This window comes from Hyperoodon ampullatus (genome assembly GCF_949752795.1).
Source record: "Hyperoodon ampullatus genome assembly, chromosome: 12".
NCBI classification, from domain to species: domain Eukaryota; kingdom Metazoa; phylum Chordata; class Mammalia; order Artiodactyla; family Ziphiidae; genus Hyperoodon; species Hyperoodon ampullatus.
The window spans coordinates 4465097-4478586 of NC_136925.1; the positions used below are offsets into that span (position 1 = coordinate 4465097).

Sequence of the window (13490 nt, forward strand, 5' to 3'; positions counted from 1 at the left end):
GTGGTCTTTTAATATCCATTGTCCGATTTAAATACAATTCACCGAAATTCTTTCTTTCTAGTCTCCAGAGAATCCAGAAGGCAAGGATGGATCCAAAGTAACTAAACAGGAGGTAAGTGTATCTTTGACATCCTGTATTTAATTATTAACTGGAATTTTTAATATCGTTATGGTGGTCTACATCTGAATGAATACTCTTCGAAACCAGATTGTTGAGACGACATAAACCAGAGATAAAAGTGTGGCTGTGTAGCCTCCCTTAGCCTGGATAGATTTCAGTTAGGGGCACTCATGAGGCATTTTCCACTTGCTATGTTGTTTATGTTTCTACCTGTTGGCGCTGCTGTCTGTTAAAAGGGATACTGAGAATTCCTTCTGGGCAAAGAGCGAGATAATAGGTAAATTCATCAAGGAGAACAAAGTCGGTCTTTCACAGCAAGGAAATGAAAGACTTGATTTAATAAATTCTCTGCTCCAGTGAGTGAACTATAGATTACTTTTTGGGTTCTGAATATTTGCCTAAAAGGAGTCATCTCTAAAGTCAAAAACTATGAAGGATACATAAAATGTCAAAATATTAAAGTTTTTTTTAATCAGGAAAATTCTTAGGGCTTGGGATAATTAGACAATAAGTCAAAGAAGCTCTGTATAAAATACAGAAATCTCCAGAAAGCTAGGAAGAGATGCTTGCATTTGACCTTCCGTGGTCATATCATGAACTTCTGAAAGGAGATGAGCTAAAAAAGCAGCAAGTGAGATGGTAACTGTGATGACAGCCATTCCCTTTTGCACAGAGCTTTACAGTGTGTGGAAAAACTGCAGCTCCTAATCCTTGAACTTATAAACTAAAAGGGGTCATGGGAGAGACAAAAACAATATCTAGTTACGGATTCTTTGATTGGGTGACTCATACTGTGTTAATAATTCAGAGGTTGTCATGAGAGCAAAACCCCTACACACGATTTGCACAGGGAAGTTCGTTCTGCCGAATGGAAAATCTTTAACGGAATCTGTAAAGAAATCATTTAAAAGCAAAACAAACAGAACTGCCGATAGCCAAGTCCCCACCATCCATTTACCCAGTATTCAGTGTCTAACATTGAGTTTGGGAGGTGAAGTTGGTGATCCAGAGTCACTAAACAAATGCTTAGAACCAACCGAAAAATGTTATCATACCAAAGTTCAAATGCTTGAATTTTCTTGAAAATGGCAAAATACAATTTGTAGGACAGTTGGCTAAGTGTAATACTCCCTTAATGTTTTTAGATTTGGGCACAAAATGCATTTGGGTTTCTCCTCGGGGACTGCTATTTAAGTTGATTTGACAGTCAGAAAACCTAGAAACCATTACACACAGCAGGTCTTGGATAGTGAAAACAGCCTTTCCCTCCCTTCCACACTAAAAACCATCAAGCTGGTTGGAATATATGTAAAAGATTTTTGCTTATACAACTGTCTTATGCATATTCTTTTACCTCAGAATTTTTATTACTTATATTTTTACATTATTACTTCTAATATTTTATCTGATTACATGTATTATCTTATTGCTAACAAAACTCTTTCCTAGAAAAGACTCTTTTCCTGTCCTTTAAGCCAACACCAGATTAAAACTTGTGATTTGCCTTCAGGACACCAACGTAGTTGTTTGAAAAGGGAAAAGGTCAGTTAGTTGGTGGTGCTTTGGGGTAAGAACTGTCTGACCGTATACTGATTGATTTTTTCCCCCAGTGAATTGACTGAATTTTCTAGTTATGTCGTGAGTGTGCACAGCCTAGGCTACAGCCAGTAGATATCAGTTACAAAGGGGGATCCCCTTTCGAAAATCATCTTCCACTCCATGATATTTAAAGGGCATAGTGCAGAGTATAGTATCTGGACAATAAATGACCAAAACAATATGCTACAGTCATTACGCTGGGCAGTTTTCAAAGCCCTTTCACCTCCATTGTTTGATCTGATCCTTAAAATAACCATGGAATGAGGGCAGAGAGCCTTTCAGCATTTTCAGGGAGACATTCCAACCAAAGCAAACAAAAAATGTAGGGAGCACTTGAATGCACCTGGCTGCACAGATTCCACAGTGAACCAAAGGAGCAAAACTCTCTGCCTTCATGGAGCTTCCATTGTGGTAGGGGGAAAGAGACAGTAAATAAAAAGTGACTGAAAATTTGCTATGAAGAAAAAGAAAGCAATGAGAGGGAGTAATTTATGTCAGAGAAGCGCTGTTTCGGTCAACACGTAGGAGTTATCATCCCCATTTGAAGAGAGCAAACAAGGCGCGCAGAGAAAGACATGATTTTCCCCAGGCGTCACGACTTGTAAACTGCAGAATCAGGGAAGACGTCTGCGTCTTCTGACTCAGAATCCCCTATCCTCAAGCCCCTTTTGGGGTCATCATAAAAATCTGGTCATGGGACTTCCCTGGCATTCCAGTGGTTAAGACTCCACACTCCCGATGCAGGGGGCATGGGTTCGATCCCTGGTGGGGGAAGTAAGATCCCGCATGCCGCAGGACACAGCCAAAAAAAAAAAAAAAAAAAAAAAAAAATCTGATCCCCCAGTGCCTTTTCTCTGTCTTCATTCTCCAGCTAAGGCCCTGATACACATCTTGCCCCACTTCCCCGTTTTGCAAAGAAGGGAAATTCTAATTAGCTCGTCATTCGTTTTTGAAAGTTAAAAGCAACTTGACTTGTGGGCTTTGCTTGGAAGTACATGGTGAAGCTAAGAAGCATTAAGAAATCTCATAAAAATAAATATGCTTCTGAATTCCAATGGAATGGCCCATATGTTTCAAGCAAAGTCCAGTATTCAGCAAAGTCCAGTGATTCTACTTGCATCTAGCTCTCCCAGGGAATTTTGTCATATTGAGATTAGACTTCTACATTGCTTTTGCAACCAGGACATTAAAGTGAAAGACTTCACGTCTTTCATAGTAGCCTTCACCGTAATTTTCTCCAACCTGGGGAATTACCATGTAACCAATAAAATGCTTACTGAATAATACCATAGTGCCCAGCACCTGTGTACCACAGTGACAAACCCTCACATTGTTTCTGTAACTTTTAGCGATCTGTCATTCTAAAAACCTTCCTCTTTTCCCTTAGAACTGCTCTTTTGGCCACTTTTCCTGAGGACTCACAGTCAACAGATGGAGAGAAATTCTCTTTTTTTTTTCTTTAAATTGAAGTATAGTTGATTTACAATATTGTGTTAGTTTCAGGTGCATACAAAGTGATTCGGTTATACACATATATGTGTATATCTGTATTCTTTTTTAAAATTCATTTCCATTGTAGTTTATTACAAGATATTGAATATAGTTCCCTGTGTGCTACAGTAAATCCTTGTTGTTTCTCAGGAGAAATTCTTATTATTTTTTTATTCATAGTAGTTCTGCCCCAAAGCCTGAGTCTTAAATGAATACTTTGAATTCTAGTGTTTGAAAGAGGGAAAAAGAGCAGTCTGGTCTATTTTATATCTGGTATATATGGTCCAATTATTTATAGATTTGAAGGCTTGTGAAAGCTGATGAAACATTCCAGGAAGGTGTATACACTTGGTGCATAATCAGTACTGCTGACTGTGAGTGAAGCTTCGTTTCAGCCTCCTGTGTCTGCAGTGAGAAAGGAAATCTCTTAGAATGGCTACCGAAAAGGAACGTTTAAAAGAAGTCTCTTTTTTTTTAGCGTAGAAAGAAGAGCTGGTAAATTTTAGCAGGAAGTCATAAAATCATTTTACAGTAAAACATGTGGTTTTTAGAGACGGCTTGGTTTAGACAGCCTAGAAAGGCAAACTCTGTTTTTGCATTAATTTCCTAGGCTTTTTATTTTGAAACTCTTGTACTGGACCTGAGTTATGAAAAGGTAGCGAGTCTTTTGGATCGGAACAGCTTGCAGGCCCTGCAGAGCAGGGCTTGGTTGGAAGTCTCTCTGGAAATCCCGGGGAGGGGGTGGCGGATGGGCGTTGGGGACCAGGGTTGGGGGCGGCTCTGACATCCCTCCTGCTCTTCAGTGTGTTTGCGTCTTTGCCTGGAGAGGGAGGGAGGGGAGCAACAGCCCCGGAGTCGGGGGATTTTCCAGAGGATTTGGCTTCGCTTCAATGAGACCTTATTCAGGACAGCTCGTTGGTGGATAGGGAAGCCCTTAGAAGTAATGGTTAACCTGTTGGCCCCTTTTCAGGCTCCAAACTGGATGGTAAGTGAGGAGGGGCCTTGGCATTGCACCCTGCAAGCTCACACTTGCATGTCTGGCGCTTACTAGTCCATTTACCTCCACGTTTTACTGAGGGCTCCCACTACAGAAGTGCAAGACAAGGGGGTTCTGTGCAGATGGGGTCCAGATAGGAGACGGGAGGGAAGGCCAACCGGGCACACGCAGGGGGACACCAAGTGGGAGGGATTCAGACAAGACCTGTTCAACCCCCTTTAGCAAAGAGGCCGCCGATTTTCCTCTCAGAGGGCATCTTTCCGAGCCCTCTTCTGCCGGCTGCACTTTCCTCTTGAGGCAGTGTGGGCGGTTCTTGAAGCCACACAGAAGCGTTAAGCTGAGCTCTGGTTGGTAATTGGAGGATGCTCCTTTGCTCCAACATGCTCAGAAAGCACACTGAAGGAGCACAGGTTACCCACTTGCTGCCCGGTTTAAGTGATAATGCTGCCTCTTCGGGGATACCCGACACATGCAATTAACCAGCCTGGGAAAGGCGCTACAGGATTTGGGTTCTGGTTCCCAGAATGGTTACAGGTTCCAATTATCCCATGATAATCCAGCAGACGCCATGGTGATCCCCATGGAGCATCTGGTCCAGGCCCCGCCTCCCACACTGTGCACCCCTTACCCCTGCAGTGACGTGTCACAGCCCACGGGTAGCCTGCACAGTCTCCCCGACTCGGCATGTTCTGCCTGCCAGCCTGAAGTCCAGCTCAGCTTTGCACACGACCCCAAGGTTAAAATTATTCCAGAAGGCTCTGGCCCTTCATTTCCTTCTGCAGTTTAAAGAAAGATGACTTTAGCTTCCGCTAGCTATTTTCAGCGAGAAAGTTCTTCCATGTGGAGTCGGCAAGAAACATTTCTTTGACTTTGGCCTTGACCAGCTGACCTAGCCTGACAAGAGAATTCCATGATTCCTTGCAATCCTGAGCCAGGCTCCTGCTGACCCCCTTAAAAGATTATCTGAGACATTTCAGCTATTGTAATGAGGCAAAGTCTGCATAAGGCAGCAAATTAGGGGAAAGCTTGAGTTTATTTTTTTCAGCCAGTATTCTTGCATATCCACTGTATGTTAGGTGGTACACTGTTCTACTGGAGATAGAGCAGTGAACAAAACAGACAGAAAGTGTGGAGTATTTGCTTCTGGAACACTCTTAAAGAAAGGCAGTTGTACTTTTAGAAAGTGAAATCCCTCGGGGAGCCGTCTTTTGCTGGTGGGAAGTAGAGTGTCAATTCTATATGCGTTTTTCTGAAATGCCTAGAACAGTTCTGCTCTTAGAAATTTTCTTTGCCATGTCGTTTGTTGTTAACTTGCACCATCCTTGAAGAAGAGATTTCCTTGAACAATACCAACCTCAACCCAGTTTCTCTAAATTTGTAAACTTCTAAATGAAAAGATGAGGTTATTAAAAAGATTATTTACATCTTTCAATGTGCGCATTTCATAGATAAATCAATGTGTTTATTTTGTTACAGGTAAAAGGAAGTCTTGCTTGTTAACTGCCTAAGATTTGTAGTCATTCTCTTTTCTAATGTAGTAACCAGGGAGGGGACTCCTGCTATTTCGGTTTCTGCACAATTATATAAGCCTCTTTTAGTATTAATTTATAAGCTTTAGTTCCATTTGTAAGGAACAAGAGTCAGACTGGACTGGTTCTTAAATAGCACCTCAGTGCTCCTGTGGCCAGTTTTATCACAGAAGTTTGGGTTGGAGCCTAAATGTGTCTTCTTGGCCTTTTCCTTGTCCGCCCCACCCTCTACTGCAAAAGGCCATTTCTTTGAACTGTGAGCCTACACCTCTTTAGGAACAGTTCTTCTGGAATATTCCAGTGCCCAGGGCACTTGGGGGTATGTTTCACTGTGCTCACCTGGGGAGGGTAATGGGACTCATGCATTCTATTCTTTCAACAAAGTAAGACAGTAAGAATGAATTTTTAAAACTCAACTTGGTTGTGTATAATCACCAAAAAATATGTCTTTTTGTTTTCCTTTCCTTTGTAGCCCACCAGACGGTCTGCCAGGTTGTCAGCGGTGAGTACTTTGGACCCCATTGTTGTTAGCTCTTTTTTTTTTTTTTTTAATGTATTTATTTATTTATTTATTTATTTATTTATTTATTTATGGCTGTGTTGGGTCTTCGTTTCTGTGCATGGGCTTTCTCTAGTTGTGGCAAGCGGGGGCCACTCTTCATCGCGGTGTGCAGGCCTCTCACTTTCACGGCCTCTGTTGTTGCGGAGCACAGGCTCCAGATGCGCAGGCTCAGCGGCCATGGCTCACGGGCCCAGCCACTCCGCGGCATGTGGGATCTTCCCAGACCGGGGCTCAAACCCGTGTCCCCTGCATTGGCAGGCAGATTCTCAACCACTACGCCACCAGGGAAGCCCTGTTAGCTCTTATGAATACACGTTCCCTCGGTCCAGAGCAAAGCAGCAGAAGGAAGATGAAGGTGGTATTTCCCTTGAGCTTTTTTTATTTCCTTTTTAGAAATAACCTGGGTCAGAATTTCTAGCAACTTTGACCGGTGTTGCCAGCAACTCACTTGATCAGACACGTTGGTGAAAAACAGTGGCCAGCCCGTTTAGCAAGCATACAAAGCCCAGGAAGCTGTTTGATATCACTGGATCCCTGAGATGAAGAATTACATTAGCAAAGTCCTAGCCTTCCATTGTATTCCTTAGTCAGGACGTTTTGAAGGTTGTCTGAATCCATAGGCTCTAGCCTCACTTCAGAACTACAGAATTTGAAAAAGTAACAATTTCCACTCTGCCACCTGGGGTCTCCCTCTGTGGGCCAGGCCCAGGGAAAGGACAAGGGTTAAGATCATTAAAGCTGGGACTGGCTGGTGTGAGCAAGCCTTGGCCAGGAGTGTGCCTCAGCCCTCCTCACCACGCTGTGCTCCCGGCTGGCTCCAGTACTCCTCCCTGCCGCCCTGCTCACGCACCAGTACTCCTTCTGCCAAGACAGGGCAGCCTGCCTCTCTGGCGGAGGACTTGGGTTACTTTATGTGCACTGCCCGCTGACACGCAGAGGGAAAGGCATGGACCTCTTGGCTGATGGCACGTATCCTGATACGAGATAGCCTGGGAGCTGCAAGCTACTGTGACCTTCAGGGAAGCATGGATTTCCTCCTCAGCCCACACCTGTGCCTGGCACAGTGTAGGGAATCCAAGCTGAAATGGATATTGGAAACTTGTTTCTGAGTTTAAAAAAAAAAATACTGGTTTCTGGCTTTTCTCCTCAATATATTTTTGCTAAACTTGTTTCACAAATTAAAAAAATATATAGCAGTTTCTGGCTTTTCTTCTCAATATATTTTTGCTAAACTTGTTTCACACATTGAAAGAAAAAAAAAAAAGCAGGTATTGGGACCATTCACAGGTTCAGAAGTATAGCCAGGTTTGGGTTGGCTGAGCCAGTGTTTCACAGGAGTCCCAACCTAGGAAGCAATGTCAGAGGTACCAGGAAGGTTAAGACCTGGGAGGTGTGGTCGTGTGTGTACCCAGTTAACCCAGATTCTGCCAAAACCCCTCAAAGGTGGTGTGCTTGTCCAGTGGTATAATTTTCACTGTGGTTGAGAAGTTAAGTTTTAACTCTTTTGTAGATTTCACTGTAGATTATACTGAAAGCCATTGTATTCCATGGATATCTAGCCTTTCAAGGGGGTAGATCATGTAAGTCAAAAGCCAAAATTTAAAATAAGGCCTTTCCTGAGCACCAGGGACCAGCAATATAATACCTTCCACTGACATCGTTGCCCGTGGTGCTGACGCAGAGCCTCCTTGGAAGCCTCATCATTTCCTGTCCCATCAAAACACGAATGCTGAGTTTGGGGGAAAGGTCTGTCTTAACAGAAAATAATATGAAATGACATTATTTGCTGTAAATTGAGAAAAGTAGGACATGTTAATACACCACATCAAAGCCCAAAATAAAATTTTTTTAATCCTGAAAATTTAGGAGCCATGAAAGCTGATCGATGTGGGGAACAAAGTACAAATTTACAGTGGTCAGAAGGTTAAGGTAAATAGTCCCTACTTTTCAAGCTCCACTTTCTTTTTCTTTTTTTTTTTGCTTGCGGTACACGGGCCTCTCACTGCCGTGGCCTCTCCCGTTGCGGAGCACAGGCTCCGGACGCGCAGGCTCAGCGACCATGGCTCACGGGCCCAGCCACTCCGTGGCATGTGGGATCTTCCCGGACCGGGGCACGAACCCGTGTCCCCTGCCTCGGCAGGTGGACTCTCAACCACTGCGCCACCAGGGAAGCCCTCCACTTTCTTTTTTTATTTGAGAGGTCGTGTCCAATGGTCAATCTTCCAGAACTGAACTGACTGCAATTTCAGTTTATGCCCTTGATGGAAAGGGCCAGGTTCTGTATGATCCTGAACCTCTGGAGGTGTTGGGGAGGAACATGTGTTTTTTCTCCACGGGGCGGGCAGAGAGGGACTCTGGGCAGAGTTTTCTATTTAAAAACCATTCTCCCTGGTGCCAGGAAAGAAGTGTAATTTTTTCCCAACTCAACGAGAGACATATTTGCCCTAAGGTAGCTATAGAAAACCACAGGTTTACACTTCCGCTGTATCTCCATGTGCCCATCTCAGACCCCTGGGAAGCAGCCGCGCTGAAGCCCTGTGTGACGGGGCCTGGGGCCACGGGACAGGTGGGCTCTGTTCCCAGGAGTGGGGAGAGCCACACGAGGCAAGAGGAAAAGAGTTGCCCGCTGGGCTCTTTGGCTAATAGGGTCTGTGAAAGATCTTGAACTTTGGGAGCTAACAGTGGACATTGTATCATTATAATTGTGTTCTTAATAACAAGCTCTAGGGACAAATGAGCCCAGGGTCTGGATGGGCAGGAGAGTCTCCTCACCTTGAGCTGGCCTTGGAAGAGGAAAGTAGGGAGAAGCTCAAGCTTCAACAAGCGCTTGAAACCTGCATCGGAGGTGGGAGGATTTGGAACTGGCTTTGGAACACTTCACGGGCAGCTCTCTTATTCCCGATGGGCTTTTGCCTGTGATGGTGCTAGGATTTCTAGACTGTTCGGAATGCCGGTGTCACTGAATTCACCGAGTCATTTGGCCAAGGGCCTGAGTCGTTCCTCTTGCTGCTGTGTTGTGATAAAAGGAAGTACAGAGACATGGGACACAGAAGCTTAAATCTCTCTTCCCGGAGAGCTGTTCTGGCCCGGGGAATAGTGAGTTGGCTTTCAGATCTCACCTGCCATTCACTTGAGAACCCAGGATGAAAATAGTTATGAAATGCGGAGGTCTTTTTGCTGCTACCTGATGCTGAAAATAGGACGACATATTTTTTTTGAAATGAACATCACAGTCAAAACGAACTGTCTTTAGCAGTCTTGTTGCTGTTCCTTTTGGTGCTGAGGGTTGTCTTTTTTCAGTATTTGTATAACTTAATTTATCTTTGCAGAAACCTGCTCCCCCAAAACCTGAACCCAAAGCAAGAAAAACATCTGCTAAGGTAAGAGGTGCTCCCGCGCCCTGCTCTGGCTTTTTCAGCAGTGAATAAATTATAATCCCATATCCCAGAGTCATCCGAGGCACGATCACATTTTATGATCCAGGCTCAATGTACGGACTAGAAAACTTCCCCCAGCTACAGACAGGCTTTCTCCGAAGGCAGAGAGCACAGCTTTATGTTTCACTGGGCGTGTGTTTTCCGTTTGGTCCGTAAAGCGAAGGAGGTCAGAGCGTGTTGGTGTGAGAAGCCTCATGTCCAAGGCGGGGTGTGGTAGCTGCCTCGAGAACACACCGTTCAGATGGGGCTCAGAAGGGGTGAGCCCGGGCCTGGGCGACACTGCTGCCAACAGCTGGAGGCGTGGGGAGGGGCTTCTGACGTCACGTAACTGATCTGAGGAGGACAGTCTGAGGACTAATAATAATCCTATAATAATCAATACTAGCAAATAATTAATACCGGCAAACAGTTACATGGTGCTTATGCTATGCATAGATCCTCACATCAGCCCTACCGAAGTAGGTACACGTATCCCGTTTGGCAGATGAGGAAACTGTGGCACAGAATTATTAAGAAATTTACCCCAAAGTGGCTTTTCTGTACCCTGCCCTTCAGACCATCGTCCCTTGCTGTGAATTTTTTGAAACGATGTGTATGTATCATGGTGTGAGTAGGCAGTTCGGAAGCAGAACTCATTTCTGTGGCTTGGTTATTTTTATTTTTTTACTTTTTGGCCGCGCCGTACAGCTTGTGGGATCTTAGTTCCCCGACCAGGGATCGAACCCGTGCCCCCTGCCGTGGAAGCACAGAGTCTTAACCACTGGACCGCCAGGGAAGTCCCAGCTTGGTCTTAAAATCAGGAACTTTTCTTCCTCTGGGCCTTCCTTTTAAGCGCTTTCTCAGCTTTCTTGTCACTTAAGCCCCAGGTCCCCACGCGCAGTGTTTCTCTTGCTGGGTCTGCCCTGGCTTCACCACGTCCCACGTCCCCCTGCTGTTACCTCCCCACGGCAGAGCCACTTCTCACTTGAGCAAGAGACGGTGCTCACCAAAGACACACACGAGGGGAAATCAAAGTCCAGTGGATTTTCTAAGCTGCCTGTTACATGTTCATGGAGCCTCCGTGTCACCCACTCAGAGCTCAGGGGAACCGGGTTTCCATTTTCCCCTAAAAGCCACCACATTGGCCTTGCTTGTGTTTCCCCCTGTGCTTGGATGGAGGCTGGCTGAGTTTACACAACATCACACCGTGTCTAACACGCTCTGTTTCCCTGTGCTTTGATCCCCTGTTAGAAAGAACTGGCAACAAAGGTTAACAAAGGTGCTAAAGGGAAGGAGGAGGAAAAGCAAGAAGCTGGAAAGGAAGGTACCGCACCATCTGAAAACGGTGACACTAAAGCTGAAGAGGTACTTTCCCTAAACACCTCCCGCTGATTGAATCAGTGTCTTGAAAGCAATTGCTCGATCCTTCAGCCGGCGACCGCATGTTCATAACGTCTCTCTTTATTGCCTGTAATGTTATTGCAGATCCACATCTCTCGCTCAACTGTTAATGTCTCAGCCTCCAGAGGTACCCCACCCAGCACACTGTCAGTAAAGGGGCAGATTGAAACAGTGAGAGTTAAGGGTACAGTAGAAAATTCCGCACGTTTGCAGTGACTAGCATCAGATAGTAGTGTGGTGTTCTTTTTATCGTGAACCGAGGGAGCTCACAGGTAAAGCTTCCGTGGTCGTTTGCAAAGCAGAAAGCAATAAAGGCAGCCAAGTGTTTGTGTCCTATTTTCCTGCCTTGTCTGTTTTACACCCAGAGTTGAAGTTGGTTTTGCAGTAGAGCTGCTAAAAAACAGATGTTCCAAAGTGTGTGTGTGTCGGTGGGGTAGAATCTTCTTTGGCTTATAGTTGTTTTAATAGTAACTCTATCTTTTTTGTCTTCCGTTCTTTCTTCACAGGCACAGAAAACTGAATCTGTAAACGAGGGAGAATGAATTGTCATGAAAATTGGGGTTGATTTTATGTACCTCTTGGGACAACTTTTAAAAGCTATTTTTACCGAGTATTTTGTAAATGCTAATTTTTTAGGACTCTACTAGTTGGCATACAAAAATATATAAGGATGGACATTTTACCTTCTCGTAGTCATGCTTTTTGGAAATTCCTGTCATCCTTGAGTAAAATAAATACCAGTTTAATATTGGAAGCTGTCTGTAAAATTGATTCAGCGTTCCATGCACTTGCTTTAAAAATTTAGTCCTGTGCATACTGTGGTGTTTTTACTGTGCGTATTTGAATTTTTTCATGCAGTTTTTCTAGAGCAATAATCAGTGGTGCTTTTGTACCTAAGTTTTATGTGATTTAATGAAACATGGATAGTTGTGGCCACCTGCTGACTATTTGTGGTTTAAAATAAAAGGTTTTCCTGCCTGCAAAATACCTGCCTCTAAGTAGTGTCTTTGCTAAATGTAGGCAGTGTTTCATTTTATTGTTGCAGAAGATGTAAAGAATTTCTACAGTCTGTTCTGCAATGGTCTCTCTAATAAGTCAAATAGGATTGTTTCTTAATTTTCTGCCCTTTAAAAATGTTATTTTAATAAAATCATCTATGAGTGCCAGCGTAGAAGAATTACATCTAATATCCTTTACACCAGAAGTGGCCCACAATGGTCACCATATAATAAAACTTAATACAACACTATTTTATTGAAGTCCTTATAAATAGGGTAGCGTTCTGCTAAACCAGAATGGTGAAAAACCACAAACTTGGACTCATCCTTGAAAATGTTCCCACCTTCAAAATAATACTAAGTTACACATTCGTATTAAAATACTTTCCCATTGGTTGAGGACTTCACAGCTTTGAAAGCACTTTATACCCATGTGACCACATTTCAGCCTTGTGTCAGCATAGGAAAGGACTTGGCCTAGGTATTGTCAGAAAGAAATAGGAGAGTATGTGACTTACTTCAGGCCCACAGGAAAGAGAAAAATCGGGACTTGAACCTGGTCTTGTGAATAGCGTTCCTTAAGTCTGTTTGGGCTGCTATAACACAATACTGCAGACTGGGCATCTTATAAACAGCAGAAATTTCTTGCTCACGGTTCTGGAGGCTGGGAGTCTTGAGATCAGGTGTCAACAAAGTCAGGTGAGGACACTCTTCAGGTCTCAGTCTTCTCCCTGTGTCCTCACATCGGGGAAGGGGCTGGGGATCTCTCTTTTATAAGATCACTAATGCCATTCATGAGGCTCCAGCCTCATGACTTAAGCTCTTCCCAGAGACCTCACCTCCTACTACCATCACCTTTGGGAGTTAGGATTTCAAAGTACGAACTTTGAGAAGACACATTCAGGCCATAGCAGTGTCCTTCTGTTTCTGGAAGGACAGTGGAGCATAGAAGCTGTTGTATAAATGTAATTTTGTTTGTTTGCATTCCTGAAGAAGTTGGGTAACTGCATGAACACCCCAGAAAAGCTGAAATCTGCAGATTCGTCTTAGTGAAGGTTTGAATCTTTTAAAATGGAGAATAGTAATTGCCTGTGCTGCTCAGGGACTCTTGCAAAAAGGCTGTTGTTTCTCAGGGCCTTCCGTGCATTTCTCTTCTTATCAACAAAAACAAGTTCCCTCCTCCAGTGTATATTTTGGGGCTCAGAACTTAAACCTGTGTCATTGTCCCAAGTTTGTCATTAATCTACTGCAGATATCAACCATGTTATATACAGAATAATCTCGTTTATAGTTTCTTTGGCTTCTGATTATGAAATGTACCTTAACTCACGAGTGTTAGATATGCCAAAAACCACTTTTGCCCCAAAGAAAAATAG

The 13490-nt window shown here is 43.9% G+C and overlaps 1 protein-coding gene across 2 annotated transcripts in view; it reads left to right on the top strand.

Moving 5' to 3' along the window:
- Positions 1–12095, top strand: part of HMGN3 (high mobility group nucleosomal binding domain 3) — a gene marked incomplete at its 3' end in the record, with an annotated part of 29538 nt that extends 17443 nt beyond the window's left edge. The window contains exons 2-6 of one of the 2 annotated variants that reach the window (XM_079716770.1): positions 62–112; positions 6210–6239; positions 9629–9679; positions 10967–11080; positions 11623–12095. In XM_079716770.1, the coding sequence (XP_079572896.1) occupies positions 62–112; positions 6210–6239; positions 9629–9679; positions 10967–11080; positions 11623–11658 (282 nt within the window). Of the gene's footprint in view, positions 1–61; positions 113–6209; positions 6240–9628; positions 9680–10966; positions 11081–11200; positions 11333–11622 lie in introns of those variants that run through there. The other variant, XM_079716769.1, reaches the window with a different exon arrangement.
- Between the last annotated feature and the right edge of the window lie 1395 nt (positions 12096–13490).